The sequence below is a fragment of the Branchiostoma floridae genome, chromosome 5, assembly GCF_000003815.2.
Source record: "Branchiostoma floridae strain S238N-H82 chromosome 5, Bfl_VNyyK, whole genome shotgun sequence".
NCBI classification, from domain to species: Eukaryota; Metazoa; Chordata; class Leptocardii; order Amphioxiformes; family Branchiostomatidae; genus Branchiostoma; species Branchiostoma floridae.
Window position 1 is genome coordinate 7,272,284 of NC_049983.1, and position 26,672 is coordinate 7,298,955.

At 40.4% G+C, this 26,672-nt stretch overlaps 1 protein-coding gene across 7 annotated transcripts in view; it reads right to left on the bottom strand.

Moving 5' to 3' along the window:
- Window positions 1-1,023: 1,023 nt before the first annotated feature.
- The window catches only part of LOC118415269 (coatomer subunit gamma-2-like), a 48,538-nt gene continuing 22,889 nt past the window's right edge, over window positions 1,024-26,672 (bottom strand). The window contains exons 9-24 of one of the 7 annotated variants that reach the window (XM_035819723.1): window positions 21,020-21,087; window positions 20,742-20,852; window positions 18,815-18,915; window positions 18,461-18,533; window positions 17,527-17,720; window positions 17,287-17,357; window positions 16,843-16,918; window positions 16,101-16,204; window positions 15,525-15,650; window positions 13,384-13,419; window positions 12,763-12,828; window positions 11,898-12,037; window positions 11,229-11,400; window positions 3,824-3,921; window positions 2,861-2,999; window positions 1,024-2,131 (exon numbers count right to left, since the gene is read on the bottom strand). In XM_035819723.1, coding sequence (XP_035675616.1) covers window positions 1,902-2,131; window positions 2,861-2,999; window positions 3,824-3,921; window positions 11,229-11,400; window positions 11,898-12,037; window positions 12,763-12,828; window positions 13,384-13,419; window positions 15,525-15,650; window positions 16,101-16,204; window positions 16,843-16,918; window positions 17,287-17,357; window positions 17,527-17,720; window positions 18,461-18,533; window positions 18,815-18,915; window positions 20,742-20,852; window positions 21,020-21,087 — 1,805 coding nt within the window. In that variant the 3' untranslated portion in view covers window positions 1,024-1,901. Of the gene's footprint in view, window positions 2,132-2,860; window positions 3,000-3,823; window positions 3,922-11,228; window positions 11,401-11,897; window positions 12,038-12,762; window positions 12,829-13,383; window positions 13,420-15,524; window positions 15,651-16,100; window positions 16,205-16,842; window positions 16,919-17,286; window positions 17,358-17,455; window positions 17,721-18,460; window positions 18,534-18,814; window positions 18,916-20,741; window positions 20,853-21,019; window positions 21,088-26,672 lie in introns of all 7 variants that reach the window. The other 6 variants (XM_035819725.1, XM_035819724.1, XM_035819726.1 and 3 more) reach the window with 6 other exon arrangements.

Consider the following 26,672-nt stretch of genomic DNA (forward strand, 5'->3'; position numbering starts at 1 on the left):
TGTATGCCGAACAACGAACAATAACTGGCCTTTGTAAGTTCTGTTGGGCATTTGACTAAAATGTTTTGATGTATGAACAAATAAAATTGTAAAATCATGTTTAAGCCACACGGACTTTATTTGTTACTTCTCGGATGTTTTCAGAAAAAAAAAATAAAAATAATTTTTTCACAAGGTCTGGGACTCTGACATATATGCCGAACAATAACTGGCATGTTTGTAGGTGCTGTTGGGCATTTGACTAAAATGTTTTGATGTATGAACAAATAAAATTGTAAAATCATGTTTAGGCCACAGCAAAATTATTTGTTGCTTCTCGAATGTTTTCAGAAAAAAAATAAAATAAAAATTTTCACAAGGTCTGGGACTCTGACATGTATGCCGAACAATAACTGGTATTTGTAGGTGCTGTTAGGCATTTGACTAAAATGTTTTGATGTATGAACGAATAAAATTGTAAAATCATGTTTAGGCCACACCGAATTTATTTCTTGCTTCTCGGATTTTTCAGAAAAAAATTGGACCGATAGGTCGGAAAAAAACAATTTCAAAAGGTCTGGGGTGAAGATTTATGGCTTACATAACAAAAAAGCCTGAGGAGTTTAATGGCACGTTCTATGCATTTACTTTGATTTGTTACTTAGTGTTCTGAATACTAGTAAAAGGCATTGTTTTTAGACTTAAGTCTTAAGTCTTCACACCATGTTTCCATGTGGCTGTGCCCAACGGGCTCACCCACCCACCAACCGTATGCATAAATGTCCCACCTCCATCCAAGATTTCCTTGGGCTACCACAACCACTGTTCTCTGAAAATTTCATGCTATTCCTGACATGCTGGAGATAGAAGGGTCATTTATCCTGTGAACGAGTTTTTCTGAAAATGCAAGTCCCTATAGTCTTAAAGTCAGTGTTGGAAGTAAAGTGTTAACATTTTTCTATAATGTATTCTACCAACAAAGATGAATTTTCATGCTAATAAAACATAACCTTCTTGACAAAGGTAATGACTCAAAGTCACATATCAATGACAAAACCTTTTATGTAAAGCATCTTTATTCTGATGGAATAGGTCTCATACATCAGTTCACACTAACTGTTTTCCCTAAAAATAAAGTGAGGAAACTTATGCTTTATTTCTGAGTCAATGAGTGTTCTTAATAGAGCTTTAATTTGCTTGATATTGTATCTAGATATTAACATTTTCTTGTTGTCCAGTGTTAAGAAATCATTAAATGTCTACTATTCAGATGGTCTTTTCTTCTTCAACATACATGTACTGTATTCCTGACAATCTTGCTGAATGAATACACACTGACATACAGTAGACCTTTAAATTCAAGACTGTTGGTATGGTAAAGTTTTATGGTCTACAAAGCAGTTGGAAGATGGAACCTTCGCATACATGTACCTAAAAGCAGATAGAAGGTGTAAGTATAATTTTTATCCTTCGTGTTACTATATATTCTTCATGGTCTTTCCTTTTCATTTCCAAAAGAGTTTTGTGGTACTGTATTTTTTTTTCTGGTACAAAGAATGCTGTGAACACTTATTAAAGAGCAATGAACTACATGTACATGTATGTTTCGACACAACAACAGTACGCTCACCAAATTTAGAACAGACGACTGCTCGGAAACTTGGCGAGTAACAACTCTTGTTCTGTTGGAACAAAGTTATATCCTTCAGAATATCCATAATGCTTTAATGTATCAATACAGATGCTCGTTCATGCTAGTTGTAAAGTATGTATCAATACAGATAATCGTTCATGCTAGTTGTAAAGTATGTATCAATACAGATGATCGTTCGTGCTAGTTGTAAAGAATTTTTTTGTGAGTTTCCGAATCCCAAGCCCACCATACATAACAAATATAATCCAAGTTCCATTCAATGTGAACTCTACCCTACGCTAGCGGAGATAACTTCTGCGGCGGTTTCATCCGTGCTGCGGACCGTAATCTGCATGGTGACTCCGTCGTCCACCGCCAGTCGCGCCCGGACCAGGACGTCGTGGCCGCCCCGGTAAACTCCAGCGAGGAACAGCGTGTGGGCGCTCTTGTCCGCTGGCACTTTGTCGGACCGCTCGCACGGCTGCATGCCCATGTGGTCCACGATGTTTTTCACCGCATCTAATGGGTGGAGGGTCAAATTTGTAAATACATTTTAGCAACACACTTAACTAAAAACATGGAGGAATGCCTGTAAAGTGTAAATTGAACGCAATCATGTACATGGGTACATCTTCACATTATACTAAGAAGAAAACACAGCTTTCTTAAAACAAAAACCTGTTTTTACACAGCCATGTAAGACAGTTATGATCTTAATTGGATGGGTAGAAGATACAAAGTGGGTAAAATCACCACAAAAAACGCACATGGCCACAAACAAATGGACAAATTTCCTCAAAATTGTTGTGGTTCACCATGTTTTACATGGCATCTAGAGGGAAAAATATTGCAATGTATTATGTAGAGCACGCAAAATGCCGCTTAAAAGAAAAAACATTTCTTCAAAACATGCTTACTATGTAAGTCCCCAAACTGACGAAAAACAGCTTTATAACAAGTACAAAAGCAAACGTTTAAATGAAAAGAAGCAAAATACTCTTCATTCAGAATTCAATTGAGTCTTTTCTTTTTTTTGAGAGGAAAACAATGAAAGTAATTGGGAGTATCGATATCAAATCTGAATTTTGCACATCAACATGCGAAGTGAATTCTGAATTCTGTCACTTTACACAGCATTATACAATGATTATTTCAACCTTTTTTTCGAGACATTGCAATATTACATATTGTATATGCATTACCAAAATTACCAGGATGTGAAAGAAATCTATCAAAAAATAAGCGTACCTTCCAAAGTTTTGACAGTAGACAGTGCGTATGTGTCCTCCATCTGATAGTCCTCCCCGACTTCATCCCAGGAGGCTGCGAAGTTGGGTTTCAGCACCTTCTGGATGTGATCTGCTATGGTCACCTCCACATCTTCTAACTGTAAAATAGCAAGGAATAATTCTGTAAGTCATCTTTGCCCCAACAGAACGCCACTTCTGCTGTTCCACAACTTGCAGAATGATATTAATAATAATGGCAACGCATTTGGATGTTGTTATCACTTGTATAGATACATGTAGGTACTAGCCTTGAAACGCATTCAGTATACATATGGCTTCCTTATGCCGTGCCCTCCCCACATAAGTTTTCTCTCAGGTAAACATAATGGAAAAGTAGCAGAACCGAAATCTTATAGCTCTTTTCCTTCACGTCAATTTGTCTGTTTTGTTAGGGAAAAACACTTTTAATACATGATCAAATGTCACATTTTTGTGTGGGTGTGTATTATACAAAATCTAATGTAGGTCAATCAATTGTTAACAGTCAAAACAGATAGGCTTTAGATGTCCATGCTCAATTGTAGATAATATTATGTTTTACATATCAAACAGTTATGGAATAGTTTTTGACTATGTTCCCTAAGAGTTAATAAGACCACACATTTAATCAGTGCCTCAGAATTCAATCTGCATTTCAAGAAATACATCAGTTGACTTATGCCCATAAGTGCAACTGTGTCAGTGACAACCACACATTTTGTAATGATCCCCACATACATGTATGTGTGCATTTGTTCGGTGATATCTACACATGGGTGCACGTTATGATAACATCAACACATTACATGTTTTAGTGACACCTTCACATATGTGCACAATGTTTTGAGAACATCCACACGTTTGTGCACAAGATCTAATGACATCCACAAATGGTGTACAAGTTTTGATGACACCAACACACACGTGCACATGATGTACTCACCACATACTCGTCTTCATACCCCTCCTCATCAGGTTCTCCTGTGTTTGGGTCGCAGTCCTTCACTAAGAACTTCAGGGTGTTGCTGAATGTTCCAATAACTGTAGGGAAATTGTGGCATCACATTAGAATCAATACTATTACTTGTTTTATCATATCATAATCATTAAATACAGTACACACCAGGTCTCCCTATCCTTAGTTTTTCGTACCAAGCATTAGGAATATTGAGGGCTCTGGGGCAAATTTAACTGTGAAATTTTGACCCTCAGAACACTTTTTTGCGAATTCCCAGTGGCAAATGGTGTCTTTGTTACTTTGCGGATTTTGTGACACTGTTGACGACCTGTTACGGTTAGAAGGGAAGTTGATGAAGAAGTAACAAATGAACATTTCATGCATTCAATATCTATGATCAATTTTCAGTACTGACTAGAAGTGTATCACCTACACCAGTACCTACATGTGTACACATCACATTTAACTATTCTTACAAACAAGTTACTGCTACAGTAGTAAACACAGTTTTGGATTTACTGTTATCATAAAGTATAGAAATTTACAACTGTTTTGTCAAAGCTAAGTAGAGGAGAGTTGATACTCATTTTTATCAAGTATCTACAGTCAAACTTCTAAGTAGCTGAGGCAGTTAATATTGTTTACATTACAGGGCTCAAAATACTGGGTGCATGTGCACCCAGGTGCACCCAAAATTGTAGCTGTGCACTCAATTATTTTCTGTGGGTGCACAGGGTGCACCCAAATATTACCGGTATCTTATGTTTATGTACATTGTATGTAAAGATATCAAAGAATACTACTATGTAACATATTCTTGACATCAAAGTGTTAGAAAGATTATAGAAATGTCTGTCATTGTGAAATATCTGTGATAGCTTGTAACTATGTTTTGTTGTTGTTGTTGTTGTCCCTGCTTAACGTCTATTTCTTCGCTAGACGTGAGCTCCAGGTACTATTTCCATCTAGGTGCTTCTCATGTGGTTGTTGCTCATTGGTGCTTGAACTCTGGTGCTTTGCACATTCGTGTATAGTAAGTTGGTGACCTATTAGTCCTCCCCGGCAAATCTCCCTGTGTCTTCTATATACTTTGAGAATGCCTTGTACATCATTTTGTTTGTTTCTTCTCCCAGATCTTCTCTCATCCCTGCTAGCGTCACTATGTCCAGCCTTCTCTCTTTCTCCCGTGTACTGAGTTCTTGGTATATGTTGTCCACCTCGTTGTACATTCTGTGTCTGCTGGTCTCATACCTTGGGCAGTAGTACAGGAAGTGCTCTGTGCTTTCTCTCTCCCCACAGGCTTCACAGTTGGGTGACTCTGTGTCGTCTATCCAGTTTCTGTAGGCGTTGAGTGAGGTGTGCCCACTCACCAGCTGGTTTATTGCAATTTGGGTTGACCTCAGTCCCAGTACTTTGCATTTCTTCTTCATTTGTACATTTATCTTCTGCATGTGTTTGCTGGTAGTATGTAGCTCGCTTCTTCTTTTCCATCTTTCTTCTGCTTGTTTTTCTATGTGTTTGAGGGCTTGTTGTCTTGTCCACACTGTATTCATGTTGCTGTTTCTGGCCTCTTCAGCTGCAAGTTTGGCTTGTTCGTCGGCTAGCTCATTGCCTGCTACTCCCATGTGCCCTGGGCACCATTCAATTTGAATGTTGACTCTCTTCTGCTTCATTTCGTGCAGTTTCTGTCTTATGTTGTTAACTAGATCGTTATAGGCATCTACTTGGTGAGTGGTGATGACATTTTCTATTGCCGCCTTGCAGTCACATAAGATGAGCACTCTCTCTTCACTTCTTTCCCTCTTGCTCAGTGTGCTGAGTGCCAGGTGAAGTCCCTGCAATTCCCCCTCATAGTTGTTTGACTTTGCTGCAACGGGCTTCTTGACAGTGTATGGTTCTGTTCTGCCCCAATGTTCGTAGATCACTGCCGAGCATCCTGTCGGACCTGGGTTCCCTAGAGACGATCCGTCCGTAAAGACGACGGTTGTCTTTGTCTGCTTGATACTTTGCAGTAACTGTGCTATTTCTTCTTTCGCTTGCTCTTTGCTGCATTGGTTGTTCATTTTGGGTGTGAATGACCCTGTTATTCTTCCAATGGAGAAGGGTGGTAACCTAGCATCAAAGTAGCATTCTTTATCGACTGTCTCAGTTTCCAGCTCACCTTTCAGCTCTTTGAATCTTGTAGCAAGTAGATGTACGGGTGTACCTCTTCTTTCCTCTGTCAACTCATGTGTAATGGTATCGTAGATGGGGTTGCCCGTGTGTTTTGTGCTGAGCCTTAAATATGCCTGTGCTTGCCGACATGTGAGATGGATGTCTACAGGAATAGTTCCAGTTAGTGCTTCTAGCGCTTCGGTGCTAGTTCTTTGTTTGCAACCTGTTGCTGCCAGTAGGGCCCTTCTCTGGATGGGTGCATAGGCATCTTCTTGTTTCTTCCCCGCCATGATAGTGCATTCCGCTCCATATTCTAATATCGGTCTGATCAGTGCTCGATACAACAACAGGTGCGCTTCCTGGTTTGGGTTCTTCTTCGCATTAGTCACTCTGCTGACTACTTTGAGTGCCTTGTAGGCCTTGTTTTTTGTGTTGTTGATGTGACTGGTATACGTGAGTCTATCATCTAGTGTGATGCCTACTAGCTTTATTTCCGGGAGAACTTCGATTCTTTTCCCATTGACTCTGATATGGTTGACCCGTGTGTCTGCTTGGTGGTTTGCTTGGAATATGAGTGCCTTAGTCTTTGATTCTTCCACCTTCATATTCCATCTCGGGCACCACTGGCTTATGAGTTTTGCAATTTGAAGCTCCACATGTGTGATCAGATCTCTTAAGTTTGGACCTGTCTTCCAAGCTGCCCCATCGTCTGCGTATTGAAAGTTGCTGAGGTCAATGTCACTGTACGCATCAGATGTATATATGTTGCATAACGTAGTAGACAATACTGCACCTTGTGGCACTCCCACCTTGCTTAGGGTTGGTTTTGTTGTTACTGAGTTTACTCTGAAGGAGATCTCTCTGTCTCTCAGAAAGCCACTCAGATAGCATAGCATTCTCCCCTTAATCCCATGTTTCATCAGCTTGTAGAGGAGGCCTTCTTGCCAGATTCTATCAAAGCAGCCTTCATAGTCTGCGAACACTGCAACTGTGGATTCCCTTCTCTTCCAACCTTCGTTGATATGTTGTATCATCCTTAGCACCCCATGTGTGGCTGTTCTGTTCTTCCTATAGGCCTCTTGGTAGGGAGATATGATGCTGTTCACTTCTGTCCACCATGTGAGACGGTTGTTTATTATTCTTTCCAGTATCTTCCCTATAACGCTTGACAGAGTGATGGGTCTGTAACTACGTACTTGGTTGTAGTCTTCTTTCCCTGGTTTCTTTATCAGTATCTTGCAGTCCTGTTTCATTTGCTTGGGAACATGACCTATTATCCACACTCTGTTCAACATATGGTGTAGTGCTATCAACATCCCTTCTCCACCTTTCTTGAGCATGATTGGTAGAATTCCCTCTAGCGGACTGGGTGAAGATCGTGAGTCCATCTTATGCACCGCTGCTTCAACTTCTTGTAGTGTTATGTCCATGTTGAGGCTATCTTCATGGGAGGTTTCTTCCAGTGTGTCTGCTTCCTGGAGTCTGTGCATCTCATGTGTTACCACTGCTTTTACTGCGTGTGTGATGCTCTGTTTCCAGTGTTCTAATTCATCTGGCATATCCACTCCTCCTGGTGCATATTCTTTGCTCACCACCTGTGCTATTTGTTCATCTGTTGTGGCTCTCTCCCCATTCTGCTGCTTTAGAGGTTGAATCGTGGGCTTGGCATTTCGTCCTAGCTGGTTCTTAATTGCTCTCCAAAATTTCTGAGGGTTGTTTGGGTTCATAGCTTTGAGCTGTTCATTCCAATATGTGTTTCGTGCCTCTTCCTCCATTTTGTTGAGAGTTTGTTTCTCATTCAGGTACTTTCTCAGGTTGTTGAGGTCTCTCCTCCTTCTGAACTTCCTTAGTGCTCTTTTGGTGTTTTTCATCTGCTCTTCCAGGGTTTTATTCCAGTGCCCTTTACTGTGTTGTGTTACTGTCTTCTTTTGGATGAGCTCTTCGGCACATTCCATTACCCTTTCTTTAAAAATGTCATAGATTTTTTCTGTGTTGTCGTCGTAGTTGTCACGTGAACTGTTGGTTTCTTCGGCCAACTTCTGGAAAGCTGTGTCTGTCTTTCTTTCCCATTCTTGCCAATCCACCTTACGCAGGTTCCATCTTTGCTGCTTCTCTAGCTTCTCTTTGGTTCCCACTATCATGGTGATGAGGTTATGATCTGTTTGTAGCGGCACCTCTGGCTCCACTCTCCAGTTGCTTATGTGGTTTTGTGTATCTCTGTTTACTATGGTCAAATCGATGATGCTCTCCTCTCTTGTGGGAGTGTTGTTGTTGATAATTCTAGTCCTACTTGCTTCCATCATAGTGCTTAGCATTTGGCCCAGTTTGTTATCTTTCCTATCTCCCCAGGATGTATGTCTGGCGTTCAAGTCGCCACATACCACAAGATGCTTCCTTTTTGTGCTTTGATTGTTGATTATGTTCATTACTTCCTGCATGGCTAGTTTGTCGTCTGGAGGCACGTATGCAGATATCAAGAGGAAGTTCAAGGTATTTGTGTATATGTTGAGCGCTACAACATCTGCATGTGTAGTCTGATCTAGTGGTTCTTCCATTACTTTAATGCTTTCTCTAGTTGCTATTGCGACTCCACCTCCTCTTCTTCCAGTTCTATTTCTTTGTTCCCATTTCCAGGATTTTAAGCATACTGGTTGCTCACTTTTGTTCCAAAGTTCTGATAGACAGATTGCGTCGATGTTCTTTTGTTCGCACATTCTCTCGACCAGAGCCGACGAGGTATTGATTGATCTTATATTAATTTGTGCGATCTTCATTTTCCTGGTATGTATGTTTCTTGTTGGAAGATGCTGCAATGCTTTTGTAGTCACTGCTGTAGGTCTTTTGTAGATGTTACTATTGTATCTTCGTAGACTATTGCTTTTGCCGTTTCTCGTGTGGGTGATCTTATTTTCTTCTTATGTGAGAGTCTTATTCCTCTTTTCCGTATGTGAGTTATCAATTATGTATAGTCTCTTTGTTGTTGCAATGTGCTTTTGTTTCCTTGTTTTTATGGTCTTTGCAAATGAGTATGTCTGTTCGATATTTCTTCCCCTTTTGCAGGTTTAGACTCTGTTTTCAAGCTTTTGCTTCCAGGAGTGGAAAGCTTTACATCTGTTGTCGTTAGCACTGTGTTTCCCTCCACAGTTAATGCACCTTGGTTTGCAGCTTAGGGTGTGGTTTCTTGCTTCTCCACACCTGGCGCAGGTGGCGTCTTGCTCACACAATTTGGCGATATGTCCGAAACGATGGCAATTGAAACACCTGATCGGTGTCTGAGTCTTTGTTCTGTATGGTTCAATGTTAACCGTAGCACCGTTTATTATTACGTTCTGTGTGAAGATGCTTGACAGCTGTCCTTCTGTTGTCTCAATCAGGACAACTTTTAGCGGCTTCCCGGTATCTTGGTATCGGTATCTGTGTGCTTTAACCTTTACTTCTATCAGCTCTAGTATGCTCTGTTCTATTTCTTCTTCCTTTATGTTGGTTGGTACGTTCTTTAATATAGCCCTTCTTCCATGTGTTTTCTGTGTTCTGTGGCTTTTGAGCTGTCCTTTATTACTTCCAAAGGCTCCCTCTGTCCAGGGTTTCATCAACTCTTCTGCTGTTTTCTTGTCTTTGCTGTGTACAGCTATTCCTCCTCTTGGTAGGGAGTATGCAAGTTGGATGTTGTGTGTGATCCCTGGTTTGTACCTGGAAATCTCTGCTAGAATCTTCTGGCTATTTTTGTACGTCTTGGGGTTTGGTATGCCGTCTATAATGACGACTTCTTCTTTTGCACCTATGTTGTTGTGTGTTCTATCCGTGTTGTGGTTGTTGCACCTTTGGCTTGTGGGTTTGTGTCCCTTTTCTTCCCTTTGTGTTGTTGTCTTTTGCGGCTTATTTTCCTCGTTGCAACACTCTATTCTTTCTATGTTGTGTTTTCTTAGTTTCTTGATGATGCAGTATGCACATGTGTATTCCTCTTCGGTTTTCACAAAGAAGTCAATTGACTGTTTGGTTAACTTTGCACATGTACTGTGCCACCATGAATTGCAGATGTCACAGCAGATCCAATTCCCTCCCTCTATATGTTCATCCCCACATATGCACCGATCTTCTTCGTTACTTAGCTGAGTCTGTTGGTTGTTTCTTTCTTGGTCATGTGTGGTGATTGTTACAGGTTGTGTACTCACGGTTTCTGAGCTTTCTGTACCCCTTGTATGTTGTGCTTTCCCTTTCTTTCCTTCTTCCGTTTCTGTTTGCCTGTATCCTTCCTCTTGCTTTTTTGACTGCTGCTGAGTTCGTCTTTTGGTTGTTGTTGTTTGTTTCTTGGGCCCTTGTAATCTCTTCCGCTTCTGGTTTGTGTCTTGTTCATCTGCTTCTTGTTCCGGACTTGTTTTTTCTACCTTTTTTTCCTGGTTGGTCCGCTGTCTTGACTTGTCTGGGTTCACCTCTTGTGCTTGTATTTTTGCTTGTGCTCTCGTACTAGGCATCTCTCTGTGGACTGGGGGCTTTTCCCACCCCGGGAAATCTGTCAGCGATAGCTCGCCCTTTGTGTTACTTGACCGCTTTGCTCTTGTCCTCTGGGTTTTTCCCACCCTAGGAATGGTTGTTGTGATGTGGGGATTGGTCCCTCTTGACACTACTGCAGAAAATCCTTCAGAAGCCCCCGCCAGGTACGATTAAAATCTTGACCCAAGTTCCGTAAATGCCGAGAGTCAGGAAATCCAAGATGGCGGCGCCCTATTCAGCACATGGCCGATAAAAAACTAATACAAATCACACTAAAAATTTGGACTTTTCAACTAAAAACTAATAAAAAGGTTTTCCTGGTTACTTGTAAGACTCTAAAATACTAGATTGGTCAAAAATTGCTTAAAAAACGTATGAAAAAATCAGCTTAGACTAGGCTGTCGCTCAGAACAGCTCCAGGCACGTCCTTCCAGTACACGCATGCGCACTCCAAGATGTTTTATTACTAAGTTATTACGTAAATTTAAGTGGTGTTTTAAGCTGGGTGCACCAGTGCACCTAATCCCAAAAATTAATTTCGAGCCCTGCATTAATATAGGATTTTAAAACGCCAGTGGAAGTCCACCAAACAGATCCATTTGTTAAGCGACCGTCCTTTTGAGAATTGTCCATTCACAAGTCTTAACAGACAATTAGGTCCAGATTCAGGTCTGAACTAGGACCTGATCCTCTGGACCTGTACTGGAATTTTTTGTACCCACACCAAGTAGTAAACAATACTGACCTGAAGTGGGGTCGTCTTCGGGCAATGTCACACAGGTGTAGGTGATACCGGGCTGTCCGTACGGTAGCGAGGCCGCGGGGACGTACGACAGGACCTCGAACCCTTCCGTCGGCTCCATCTGTACTGTCACGTTCTCCAGGATCTGGTCGTTCAGTGTGTTTGTACAGTCAAACTGGAGGATAGAAAGCAAAATTGAAAGTCATTGATCTTGAGGAAAGATGTGAAGAAAGATAAACAAGCTTAAAGTGGCATTTCACTCCAGAAGGGGGTGGTGTTTTCCAATAGAGAATGTGTCAATGAATAAGCATACTGAGAAGGCAAATTGCTCATAAGATAGCAAAGAACACATGCTAGTTACAAGATGGGATTTATTAGCAATCCCGAAATTAGTTTTGTAACCTTACCTAAAAGTTTTGCATTGTATTCAGCCATAGGATTAATTCAATTAGAGGGTACTTGGGGAGTTAAGTACGTGGAGCGACTGGGTACTGTACTTTATCATATAATGTGAAGAGGTATGCATTTATTACTTCCTAAAATTAAGATCTATCGGAAAGTAACTCTCCTGTGTGGAGTGGAATGCCCTTTTAAGGTTACCATGCATATTCCTAAGCAGTTCTATAGGTCTGTAAGATATACACAACAAACAAATAAACAACAACTACTTGCCTGGAACACGATGTGGTTGGTGAAGGTGTGTTTGATACATCTGACGACGTACTCCGTCTCCGACTCCGTAAGCTGCACCGCTGCGGACGACTTGAAGAGCGGACCCAGGCCTTGGAACTCTGGGATGGCTGCAAGTTGTTCTGTGGACAAAGACAGAGAAATTCATTAAAACAAACTACATTGCACATCATTTCCAAACTAACAGAATACCAACTGAGAACTCAAATTTTTTTGTTTCTAAAAAATGATATCATTGTACTAGCAACTTGACATTCTACTAGGTAACAGTCACATTCTGTTGTTGTTGACAATGTCTGTTGTTGTCTGTTCTTGTTGACAATGAGACTCCTGTTACATGTATAATGTCACATACATGTAGGGCAGCAAATTTCCTTACTCTTTCAGTAGCAGGGTATATTTTTACAGGGAGGTGTTAATAGCACTTTCTGACAGTCACATTACATTGTATACAGCAAAGACATTCTGACTCAAGCCCAAGTAAGAAAAGGAGACCTGTGTTGAATTTGCATCCTCTTTTCAAATCTTATTACAGTAGAAGCCAGTTAATTGCACAACGGATTACTGCACACTTCTGTTAATTGCACTGAATAAAAAAATACCAAACCGGTGTGGTCCAGTTGGATAACTTTGCATTATAGCACCACCCGGATAATTGCACAAAAAACGCTGGCAAATGGAGTGTGCAATTAAACGGCTTCTACTGTATATGAAGAAAAATCTACGTCAAGATAGTACATTCAGACATAAGATAATGACTTTGGTTTCAATAAGGAAGTTAAGATCTACACTTAAATGCTGAATTTGATTTTGATGATGATAAGGGCCAAAAAGCTAGGACGGCTACCTGCGTAGATGTCCTGTCGAGTAGCAGCCACTTTGTCTGGTGCCTTGGCTGCTGGAGTGACCTCCGCTGGAAAACAAACATCATAATCTATTAGATACATGAAATGACAACATAGGAAACCCTCTAAGACCCCATCAGCAACATGAGCGCCACCTGTTGATGCACTGTAGAACTGCAGACAGTAAAGACAATTGAATCTTTGACCCCCAACCAAGCCTTCTAACAGCTTCATGAGTGAAAATACAAAAAGAAAGCAAGGCAGGATGACATGGAACCAAATGACCACAGCAGGGGTCAGGTTTTAAGAGCCACCTGTAGATACACTGCAGTACTGCAGCTATGATTGCACCTTTGAGCCCTGGCCAAGCTGTTAACAGCTTCACAAGTCAAGAAACCCAAAGAAAGCTTGACATAGAACCAAGGTACCACAGCAGGGGCTATGTAGTAGCTTCAGATGTCTACCATAACCTTACAACCCACCATAGCATCTACTGAAACCTAATATCATTTTGTTTCTTTAGCATATAGAACACACAAATTGTATGCACACACAGGACAGTGCTGACAACAATATTCCTTCCAACCCAAACACTCCCAAGGAGATTAGGACAGTACATGTACCTCCATGTAGACCCTCTGCACCAAATATGCGTGCCCCTGTAACGTGTGAGTGAAATATGCATAATGTATTATACTTAAAAATACATGTATGTACAGTTAGACAAATAGTGTTGTCGATTAGAAAAATAGTGTCGTCATTTAGAAAAACAGTGTCGGTTAGAAAAATAATACTGTAAGTTCATCTAAGTTCGCGAGATTTTTAAGTTCGCGTATGTCGCTGAGACCTCTGCTTCGCGAAGTCATCTACTCGCGAACATGCATGTTCAATATCGTCCCCCTCCCCACACCCTCCGTCCAAAAGATCCAGTCTCTGAAACTACATGTTTCACTATGATAGCAACTTATACCAATGACAGGGCTCAATTGATAACAGACTATTTATTCTTTTCAAACCGAAATAAAAGTTGATTCAACACATATACGATACATAGAGTCATTTATTTATTGTATAGAAATGTGCTACTGGCGACAGGACGAAAAAGAAACATGTTAACAAAACTTACGTACACGCCGTGACATGGCTGCGATAACAATTTACTTAGTACATTATCCTAGTTTAACTAGATTTCTACGTTACAAACAAAACAAAAAAATAAAACTGAGTAGTACTGGTCTTTACAAATAGAAGTAATGGCTATGGAATTACAGCAACTAAGATTTACAACGATGCGGGGAAATTTTAACGACTAGAAACGTGGCAAACAAAACTTCGCTTAGATGTCGAAAAAAAGACGTTTGTTTCATAATTCTGAGTTAGAACTGCTGTAAATATAGGAGAGATAAACTCTTCACCTTCTTGTGTACAATTTGTGTCCACAAATTACGCTAAAAGTTTAAAACTTAGCGCCGTCTTTCACGCCGAAAATATTTCAAAATGGCGCCCGCGTCGCTTGTGTTTGGCATGGGTATCCCGTCAGCCTATGCGGCAAATGTGATTGCGACATAACAGAGGTCATTGGCCCTGTTGCGTTCCGTGCGCTATCGTCAAATCACTGCCCAAACAGGCCGAAATGAGCCCCAAAATGAGACAGTGGCTTGGTAGAAACACATTTTTTATTTGAGTACACCAACTTGTTTGAAGGGTAACTATGAACTCTAAGGCGTATTAATGGCACCTTTGGCGGCATGACTGGTGTTGCGGTGTGGGTGGGAGGGGGGCACTCGCTACCGTCATATCTAATACCGGATCGTAACTTTTGAAAAATAATTGAAACACCAGCTCGCGAACTCAAAGATCTCGCGAACTCCCGATTTGCTCAAACTCGCGAAATTAAGTGCTCGCGAACATAAATGAACTTACAGTAGTCTGTAACGAAAACTGGACGAAATGGCAAAATGTCCCAATAAACATATTATACTAGTTCAATATATTCTAAATATAAATCTTATACACCATAATTACTGGCCCTTCTACTATCACTGTTCTGACAGAATGATTAATGCGTGCCTCAGCCTGAATTTTTTTTTTTGCCACTGGATTTTGATTGGAAATCCTGTCAAAGGTGTGACCATCCTAAGGGGGTTGGGGCATGGTGCCCCTAGAAAATTTTGAAATCTAGACCATCTGAAATGCAATTTCTGCAATTTTAAGGGGCAAAGTTCTATCACATAGGACGGAATGGGCAAAAATTTTGTCCGTCCCAAGCGTCAAAATTCCATCAAAGGACGGAAAGACAGATCAGGGTTGGACAAGTTTTCTAAAATTGACTTGTCCTATCGGGCAAGTACTTAAAAAATTTACTTGTCCGAACCAACTTTTCACTTGCCCGAAATCTAAATGACATTTTTCTATGTATATTCATGGCCTTCAATGGAATTTTTGTTATTGGCTCTATTTTCTGTGTTAATCAATGCTTGATGTCATGACTTTGAAAAGTAGCAAGTACATCAAAATCTCACTCAATGGAGAAAAGCTAACTTGTCCGATCGGGCAAGTGGGGAAGGACATGCACTTGCCCGATTGACATTTTCACTTGCCCGGGACTATAGGGCTAGTGGACTTGTTTATCCCTGCAGATGCTGGCTAGAACACTGGACCAGGTGTGCCTTCGGATTCCAGTAAACAATCTGAGGCAGAACCACATAGATTTAGATTAGCAAAGAGTGGATATGCCGTTGTCACTTTGAGAATAGTATCTTACCTGCTTTCTGTTCTGCCAGCGGCTGAGTGGCCAGTGGTACACTCTTCATGTCAAACTGTGTCTCGGAGGGCTCCTGTGTGTAGGAGTGGAGAGCTCGCTCCAGGCCCACTACAGACACATTCAGACCTGAACAGACAGAAATAAGAAAAACAATAAACATGCTTCTCAAACCAGTTTTAGCATACTGAAAAACTAATCTAAGATTATCTTTACAGCATACATGGGCAGTGCTCAAAATACTCAATTCTAAGTCTTGCAAATGCAACCATATTTTGCTTATAGGCACAACTTTCAAACCTAGGTAGCGCAGTGTGTAACCTGAAATTTTGCAGTTGGAACACCAGTTTTTTCCCCAACCAACATGCATAAGCTTTATAATTTGTATTTATTTCTGGGTAAGATAAAACATATCTTTAATAATGTTGGGCTAAAAATTGTTCAATGTTCACAATAACAGTAACCTAAGCTCTGATTGGCTACTTACACACTAACAGAAGAAGAAGAACACACCAGCAAAAACAATATGTTTTCACTTCCGGTGAAAACATACTGTATTTAACATAGTATAGTGCTTACCATTGAGGATGTAAGCAGAGTTGAGAGCCTTGTTGCTCTGTTTCAGCACGTTCAGATAGAAGGTGGCTCTGTCTCTCACCTCATCATCAGTGTCCAACAGGGAACTGGGACAAACATGTATAATGTAGATGTTTAGAATTCTGTTTCTACAAAAATCATGTGTATAACTAGCACATGTCTTACATCTGAATGATTGTGCAATATGCAAGTCTGGAAAGCCCTTTGAAGGAATTAATTCTTTGGTAAATCCTGGTAGATAACAATGAAAAAAAAACACTTGCGACTCAAGCAAAAACAACTGATGAGGGAAATGTCTCAAGATGGGAAGTGGCATGGCTAAAAGCCCAGACGCTCTGGGTAAGAGTCCCTTGATATACATAATGTACTCTGAGGTTGTGCCCTTAGGAAAGATACTTCAGACGAATTTTGTCACTTCACTCAGGTTAAAATGAGTAGTACATGTATTACCTAGCTTCAGCTTGGACTGTCAATCGGACAGGACGTGGACTGTCAATCGGACAGGACGTAAAATGGAGGCCTTGTGTTTGAGTACAGCCTCGAGCACAGAAAAGAACACATCACACTTATAAAAAAAGTAGGGGTTGTGTGTGGATGTGTGGATCAATTAAATCTGTCTGGACATGCAGCATGTACTCTTCAGTACAAAGCTGGTGTGCTACAACATAAGGCTATATACCCAGTATGCAACACAAACAAAGAAGAAAAGATTTTGAGTCCTTACCGTGATAGGAGTACCACCACACTGGGCATGAGTTCCTCACAGTGGGCTCCAAACTTGGCAAGGGCACTCACAGCAGCTGAGGAAATGGTAAATGATTATTCAATTATTTATCAATATATTTTTCTACAGAATGAATAAATTTTATCACAAACCATACAAATTGGCTTTGCAATTGAAGCAAATTTCACTTCTGGGAATTACATTAGACAAGGAGAATCTATCGAATTCAACCTGACATCTCTCTATTTCTTTACAATGTATTTCATACATTCAACAGCCAGTAAGCGACAGACAATGGGTGCAAAATATTCTTCCCTGCCCCCCACATGCCATTAGAGTACTTAACATGACTGTGAAAGAAGCAACTTTGTGGGTCTGTCCTCACTAGAAATCTACTGGTTGTAACACAGAGACGAGCCCCACCCCCCATACAATCCTCCATACCTGCGCGTACAGCTGCGTTCTCCAGTATCACCCTGTTGTAGATGAAGCGGATGTACTTGGAGGGTGAGGGCATGCATGTGAAAGAATCAACTTTATGGGCGTGTCATCACTAGAAATCTACTGGTTGTAACGCAGAGACGAGCCCCACCCCCCATACAATTCTTCTTACCTGCGCGTACAGCAGCGTTCTCCAGTATCACCCTGTTGTAGATGAAGCGGATATACTTGGAAGGTGAGGGTGTGCGGGGTCCCTCTCTCCCCAGCAGGTGCAGGATCCTGGTAGCCAGCACGGTATGTTCACAGTCCTCTATAAACTCGCACAGGTGGGCCAACCCCGCCTCCTTCGCTTCTGGGTTCTCCTCGATTATCCCGATGAGCGAGTCCACGATCGCCCGCTTGTAATCGAAGCCGCCCTGCGAGGAATTGGAGGAGTTCTGAATGCAGTGTGGGGCGGAGAGAAAGACGGCGGAGAGAAGATTGGAAAAGCGAGGAAGAGCGAGACAAAAACAAACAAACAGGGCAGCCAAGAAAAGGGAGGGTTTCAGTTAAGTTCATACAAAACACTGATAAAAAAAGGATAAAAAATAAAATTGACAGGATGAGTAGAGCTTACAGGCAGTTTTTGACATTGCGAGACGGAAATGCAGCGGCCATCTACATGTACATGTACAAAATGTAGCATGCAGCAATGCCAGGCTGGAACAAAAGATGCCGTCAGAGGCAAACCAATGAAACTCAGACGAAAAGCAACAACACGATACACCACATAAAAGCAGCGCAAGCTGAAAAGTATATTATCTTAGAAACCCAATATGTACAATGAATGGAATACAGGGTTGGGTAGTTCCAACTTTAATTTTTTTCTGTCTCAATAATTCTTCAGGAGCTCAGGCTTTTGATTTTCGTTGATAAATCTATCATTTCAAAGCTTACTTAATTATAAAATTTTCATCAATTTCATGTCATGAAGATCAGACGTTTTTGACAGTGACATTTTTGTCCTTCCTGACAAGCGAATTTCTGTAACTCGACAAAGGGATAGCCTGGGTATCAAGTACAGGCTCTTGTGTAATTGAACCGAATACTACATGTACATGTACAATGTATGTACAGTTAATGGTGTGCACACGAACACTGAGATAAACCCGCCCATGAGAGGTGTTTGTGTTCCTACCTCATCCCTCAGCATGGAGGCCAGGAAGCTCATCAGCACACCATGTTTCCTGGGGAACTTCAGACACAGGGATCTGAAACATGCACAGAAATGCACTAAAGCATATACTTTTGAATATTATACATTGTACAGAATGACATACTTTTCCTTTAAGAAGGGCTAAAGGACTGACTGATCTGGACAGTCCAACTTGCTTGTGAGCTTGAGCTGCATATGTAGTAAAAATGTTCTTCATCAACATCAGCAACAGTTTAAGACTCAGATGTATGTTTATCGTAACTTATCAGGACTGGATATCAGTACAGAAAATTCATGAACAGGTCAGGTTCAGGTCCAACAAGCTAGCTACTGTACCTGATGGCCTGTACCACAACGATCTTGAACTCATCAGAGATCTCCGACATGAAGGTGGAGATCTGCTTCATCAGTCGGTCCACACTGCTCTCACTACCCGTCTGGAACAAAGCATGAAACATGATTTGTTTTAGTTACCTAAAATAGCTACAAATACTAAAATTAAGTACACATTTGTACAAGTACAAGGAAGCACCCAAATAAAGTCAAAGAAAGCATGTTCTCCAATGATCTGGGTGGTTAACGTTAAATACTTTGTTCTGTGATACTTTTTGCATTTTGCCGCCTTAGCGGCAAAATGCTCTGAGGCCAGAATAGTGGGCGTTGTGATGAACGGACCTGTTCAATACTGTAAGTCCTGATTTTTTTCACTGTAATGTTATGTTCACTGTTTTCACGGTGACGACTGTAACGTGAACTTATCATTACCGATAAAAAATAATTCACAGACATTTTTCATGTGCACTTGCCTCGACAGTGAACATATAGTTCCGAGAACAAGTTCAATTTTCTCAGACCGTGAAAATTTGGTACCGTGAAGATAAAGTGATTTACAGTATCTGCTAAGAATTTGTATACTTCTTAAAAGCTCTGTCATAAGTCATTGTTTGTGGTCCGTAATTGCCCCTGATATTTCATTAAATTTAATAAATGAAGTATGATATTCCTTAGATTGGTGCAGCATATCATCAAATAATTGCTTAAACATTTAACCATGCATTAGCAATTCATAAAGATGAAATGTTTTCCAAATAAATCGAATATATATACATAACACTTACATATAGCGTCCCAGAGGCCCTTGCAAATATTCATAATTTGATCCGCGAAAACCCTCTGCAGTACGGCGATCCGTAAATTTCCCTACCATCTTCCCACACCCGCGGTACAAAAACTATCCGGTTCTAGAGGTAAAGTTACCCATCAAAATAAAGCAAGTTTCTTTTTCTTGTGATGTGTTTATTTTGCTTGTAAATTTTTAAAATGCCAGAAATTCGCCGGTGTAAGCGGGGAGGTCGGGTCTTCGGATCCTGCTTCCACACTTCCGGGAACCCCCACTTTACTGCGCTTGCGCTTCGCCGTCTTGTCAACTTGAAAGGATTTGTCGATCTTTAATGATAAAAATCACCGAACGAATTTTATTTTTTCTTGTTTGCATTTCTATCCATAGTAGTCGCCGTTGTGATGGAGTGATGTTGAGATGAACGGACCTGTTCAATTCATGCCAAACATTTCTATACCTGTTAAAACGGGCTGTTTTTCAACACGTTCGCACTGGCGCAGTGGTTAAAGTTTACGCATTCTAAACCAATGCACCCGGTTCGAATCCGAGGAGGTAGTTTTTTTTTTCCTTTTTACACCATTAAAATACTAATTTTTACATCCATTTGGCCACACCAATTTATTTCTTTGGTTAACGGATTCGCCGCTTGGTTTTTTTTGCCGAATAGAAATAAAAATTAAAAAAAAAAAAACTTAAAAATGCCGCGCAACAGAGCTCACTCAAAAACAGGCAGTGTAGTGAAATTTGCTGCACTTCACGCAAATTTTAACAGGTGGCGTCTAGATCTAGATTCAGGCACATATGTGAATCTCTCCATGCGCCAATATCAGGTTTAGTTACTCTGTTCTATTTATATGACATTCTAATAACTAGAAAAAAACGTTCACACACGCAAACATTGGCAAAATGCCAGCTTTTTAAAAGCACTTGTTTTTTTATGGTCATTTCTTTTTAGGTAGACAGTTTCTTTGCCTATATCACCAAATATGCTTTGTCCTTGACACCAAGATAGAAACAGGGCTAGAAGAAAAAAACTACAATGGATACTACATGCAATATTAATCAGGTAAAAGTTTGGCCCCGAGGTCTTGTTTTTTGGCCGAAGACACACACACACACACACACACACACACACACACACACCTTGAGTAGAGTAGTGATGGCCAGAGTAGCGATACTACGGTTCACATCAGTGATCAGGTTCTCCAAGTCCAGGTTACAGGCTGCCACAGCTGCGGGGTGTTTCATCGCAACCTGGGTAAGCACAATACAGACGTGTTAAAATCTTTTCTACAAGAATCTGCAGTTGATTTCATAAAACTCAGAAAAACAAAGACTTTATTCTTAGCATTAGTGTTCAATTTTCTACAGATGAAAAAAATGAAATTCTAAACCAAACTTGACTGAAAAGATTTTCCTACTTTGTTCAGTGTCCTGACCGCAGCAAACCGCAGGGTGGGTTTGGGAGAACTGCAGAACAACTGCAACACTACAGGGGGTAGAAAATAGCTATTATCAATAAAATATTCTGTGTACTGCTGGTAGAACTATACAATCAAAATGTAACATCTTAACATAATTCTTTCTTACATCTTTCTTACACATATGAAGCAAAAATACACAAGCAGCTTATAACAGGAGAACCACACTAGACAGCAATTCAAAATTCTTTTCCCAAACAATTTTGTGTTTTGGTATATTTGTAATAGCCAGAAACGAGCCAGTGCAATGGCCAAGTGAGCAGTGTTTACTTTGAAGAAGCTCCATCTTAAGATTGGAATTCCGTTTTTCCCATTTTGAAATGGGCTTATATTTTCAATATAAAAGCACTTGGTGCAAAGTCTTTACATATGATTGACAAGTATGATGTACAGTTGTGAAATATGATAATAACTTTCATGAATATTCATTTTGAAAATTTTCTTCCTGCAGGAATTCCTGCAGGAAGCGTTTTTCCTGCAGGAATTCCTGCAGGAAGCGTTTTTCTTGCAGGAATGCTGCAGGCATTCCTGCAGAAATTCCTGCAAGAGAAAGGTAAATTCCTGCAGGAAGAATGTTTCCTGCAGGAATTTCTGCAGGAATGGCCTTGACAATGACAGGAAGCATTCTTTATGCATTTAATTTTGTTTTGAAACAATGCATTAGATTTCATTAGATGTTTCAGACTTGACTTTAACTATGTATATAAAACAGATATATAATGGAGGCATTTTTTATTGTTTTGTTTTCCTAGTTTTATTGACTGTTGCTGGAGATGCCTGGCATTAGAAATAACTGACCTATGAATGAACTTCACTTCAAGAAAATGCATTTCCTTCAGTGGCTACTCATATTTTTCAGAAGTACAGAAGCTTGGGCATGGTTACTTCTTTCATTTTTTTCTTTAATTCTTTAACATCACCACTTAGGGTTTATTAGTATCTAAGCCAATTTGATTGTACATGTAGGTGCAAGTCAGGAACATAAACACAAAATTCATAAATTTCATGACAGGCCTAAGCTTCCCTTAAAAGTATAAATTCAATTATTGTAAATTGCACATGTACTGTAAGGGTAGGGTGCCCTAATAGGATAATCATTGGAGTCCATAAGAAAAGTACTGTACAATGAAAGTACAGTACTTTTAGTTACATGTTGTGTAAAAACCTTTATCCTATTATCAGTGCCAACCTGATGAAATTATTTTCGGAACTTCCAGTAACTATTTACTGAATTCTAAACTGTAGTAAATCAAATGATACATTCAGTTGGTGGAAAAGTAGATGACATGAACCGCCTTGTTTGCCATGCTGATAGCTGGTGTTTGGGTTATAGAAACCAACCACTGGCGGCTTTATCTCATGATGCACCCCTCAGGGTAAAACATTGATCCTTTATTAGCATATAGCCAGGTGGCATTCACCAGTCATATTTTATGTTAGTTATGACACTGTAACACAATATTAGAAGTGTCCCGAGCCGGGTGCGTGGACACCTAGAAATTCATTAAACACTGGTGCTAAATGAATCTTATTTATTAGGTTTTTGATACCTACTGGACAGCTGTGTTTAATGAAGTTCTAAGTGCCCAATAGAAAATAATAATCAACCGTCACCAGATCAGATCACAGAACATTGATCAATCAGAACAACACCCTGTCCTCATCTGGAACTCTTTACATGCTCTAAAATCCTTGAGATTGGGACAAAGGCCTTTTTATCACAAGAGTGTGATATTATCACCTCCCCTCCCCTTTCTCACCTATCTTTAGAGAAGTCATTATATAATCTCCTTTGCACCTACATGAAGGTGTTTAAAGCCAGCAACAACAATGCGTGTATTGATTTATAATGACAGGTAATTAGAGACTGAAGTGAATGGTAGCTGCCTTATTCAGTGCCTCCACTGGTGTATAGAACAGGTCAGTATTTAACACTGCATAGAAGACTAAAGTTTACCCAAAGAGGTTTAACTACCTTGTAGATCACCAAGGAGTTTAGAATTCTCTGATCTCACTGACCTAACCTAGGTTTTACAGCAACCTTGGAATAGATATAATTTTTTACTATTTGCCTTTCAATTGGTAATCTTTTACTCTTGTCTTGGCTACCTTAGGTCTCTTGTTTAAGCAAGGGGCTTTTATCTTGGTTTCAGACAAAAAGTTCCTGATGATGGGTTTGAAGGCTGATACTGATAGCCAGAATAAAGCTACCATTCCAGAATGGCTATCAGTATCACATCAAAATATATACCACAGGCCTTCTACTCTTCAAAATCAACCAGGAAAGTTTGCCAACACGGAGGGTATTGATATGTAAAATTTGGGGTCCTGGAGTATCTTGCAAATACAAGCAATTTTTGTACTATAGAGCCAGGCGTTGAAAAGCAGAAAGGCCCACAAAATAACAACAAACTTTTTGATAACCAAACTTATTGATAACCTGGGCTTTATCTGGTCCAAAGAACCATTATCTTTTTGACTATTAATAAACTTGAAGCCCGCTATGAAGCTGTTTACCAGTATGATTCATTATAAGCCAGAAGGCCGACATAACCGCATTCCTCTGGAACAAAGAATTTGCCAATACTGTAACTTGAATAAGATAGAGGATGAGTGTCACTTTATTGTTTACTGTACTTTATACAACAACAAAAGAAACGTCCTCTTTGAAAATATACAAGATATGTTCCCTATTTCCAATACTTGAATACCACGGAAAAAAATTCATATTTCTCATGCAATTAGATCAACCATACATTATTGATTCCATCTGTACTTATATTTATAACTGTTTTAAGAGGTGAGAAGAAGTTGAACTTGTAAATACTGGAATGTATTAGTATTTGTAGAGGTGACAAGATACCTTTTTTTTAATCAAAATTGTACATTATCACTAGCGCTACAATCTGTACTTAGCTTGTTTGAGCACAAATGTACAATCAAGGTCATTGATTCATTATATAGAAACAACAGGCAAAAGTTTGTTCCAGAGATTATTTGTAGTTTCCAAATCCTATTACATGGGCCTGTATATAAGGCACTCACTTTCCTCTTTTTGGTAATTATGCACATTGTTATGCAGGTTCAAAGGAGGTCAGTTATTGTTAAGGCATGCTTCCCAATTAGCAAGTTGAATTAGCAAGTCCCACAGGGACTGTCCCAAAGCACTGGATGGAAAGATTCAGAACACCTCCCTGAGATCAAGGAGGTTGCTTCTTGCTGAGATATTTCTATACTGAACTGCTTTTGAGCCAGATTAGAACTAGAAGAACTTCAAAATTGCAGAAACCTGAAAATTCACTTCTGGGATAGATTACAGGATTCGAATGGTTAAACCAGATCGGCAAATTAAGGAGTAATAAAAGCTCCTTGATCTCACCAACTTGATCTGGCCCTCTTTCAACCTCCTTGATCTGGCTCAACACTTTTGTTTTGAACTGCCAACTAATGGAAATCTTAGAATTCAGAAAAATGGTAAATTAGGTAGTGCTCTGCATTGCACTTTAGCCAACCTCTCACTTTACATAATATAATATAATATTATATACCATTGAAGCTTGGATCCAGGTTACATCCAGGTATGTGACGTCATACTTTGTGGCGTCACCCAGGAAAATAAAAGTTTTTAGATAATAATCTTATATTTAGGCCATGTTTCTGAATCAAAAATTTTTTTGAAACAGGATGTGTTTGAAGGCACTTGAAAGGCCATGAAAGAATGTAGCTTCTTACGGTTGCATAAGATAGTATTGTCAGCCTGCAAGATCCGCTTGGAGATTCTGATCATGATAGACAAAGAAGCACAGTGCAAATGACACAGTAGGGTTCGGAGGACACCAACTGACTAGTCTAATTAGTCTGTTCTGTCAACTTTTAGCTTGAGTGGTAAATGTGTTGGGTTCATGAGCTGGCGGGCCCAGGTTAAAATCCTGGGAGCCAGGCACAAATTTTTCTCTTGTGTTTCAGAAGTGTAAGGTTGTGAAGGACGTTGCACTTCTGTGAGGGCCTGCATGCCTTTTTCCGTTAAGTGTTACGAGCCATTTTAATTTACCGTTAATCGTTACCGACCCACTCTAATTCACCGTTAAGCGTTATCGGTATATTCTTCGTAAAGCGTATTGGTCGTTTTAATTCCACGTTAATCGTTACTTGTTATCCCGAATTCACCGTTAAGCATTACCAAGAAATTCTTCGTAACAAGTTATACCCACGAAGTCAAATGCCAGATAGAGCCCCTGAAAATGCAGGAAATGGTGTTTCAAAGGGTCCAGATTTCAAAATTTCTCTGAGCCTCCCGGCCGCTTCGGGTAAAAATATGTTGCGGAAGCGTCGCCCCTCCCCCTCCCAAAAAACCTTTTCACTCAAACAGATTTCAGTGTCCAACTTAGCATAGTTTCCGGCAAAATTTTCTCATCGAATGCAGAAAATGAGGTTTCTCCAGACCTCCCTTGCAACGGCTTGTGGCTTTGGTGCTCACGACGACCTGGCGAAAACATGTTTCAGGGGCGTTGGCCCAAAAAATTTTCTCTTTAATAAAATGTCATTTGATTTACCTTCGTTGGCCAGCAAAATTTGTCCTTCAAAATGCAGTAAATGGCGTTTCAGACGGTCCAGACTTTTAAATTTCCCCGGACTTGTCTGGCAATTTCTCGTGCCGTCCGAGCTTGAAATGGTAAAAATATGTCGGAGGCCGGAGGTCAATTGCTACAACCATGTGTAATTTTGATGAAAATTTCATTATTCTGTCAGCAAAATTTGCCGGAAAATGCAGGAAATAGCATTTCAGAGGGCCATGATTTTAAAAAATTTCCCAGGGAGCATACCCCCTACCCCCATACGATGCGTTGCGCCTTCGGCGCTCCATGTGCTGAAAATTTTGTCAGCAATAGTCCCCCCCAGCCTACAAGAAACTTGCTGTTGCCGCCTCTGGTGGGAGCACTGACCCAGGGAAGCAAACGTCATAGACACAGCAGACATTGTCCCTGTCATTCCTCCGGGCTCTGGGCACCTTTTCCTTCTCACAATGCCATTATTCTGATATTTTCAACCATCGAGGTAACCTAGCTTAGCGCCGTACAAAGAGGAACGAACGTCAATGTTTACTGTCATGCTTTGTAACCCCTCCTGAATTTACCGTTAAGCGTTACCGGACCTTCTGAATTTACCGTTAAGCATTACCGGGCCTCCTGAATTCACCGTTAAGCGTTACCAAGAACCCCCCATGCAGACCCTCTTCTGTGTCAGTGGGAAAGGTCACATTACCATGCATCCCTTTTTCTGAACTGAACTGGTTTTAGCCTTGGTACCAGTTTGCATCATAAGGCAAAATACAAACTGTTTAAAACTGTCTTGTTTTTTTTTGCATCACAGGGCTTGAAAGTCATTTTTGCATGCACCTTAGGCTGAGTAGCCTGTGTTTACACAATCTAGCGCTGGCTGGGGTTAATGACCCCTCCTAGGGCAGCAGCAATACTATAGGGCCGGCCGCTAGGAGCGCGATTTTAGTCAGGCTAGTAGCCTCCTTCACCGGCCTTTTTGGGAAGCTTGGCGTTTTTTTTTTTCGGTGGGGGGGGGGGGGGGGTCGATTCGCGAT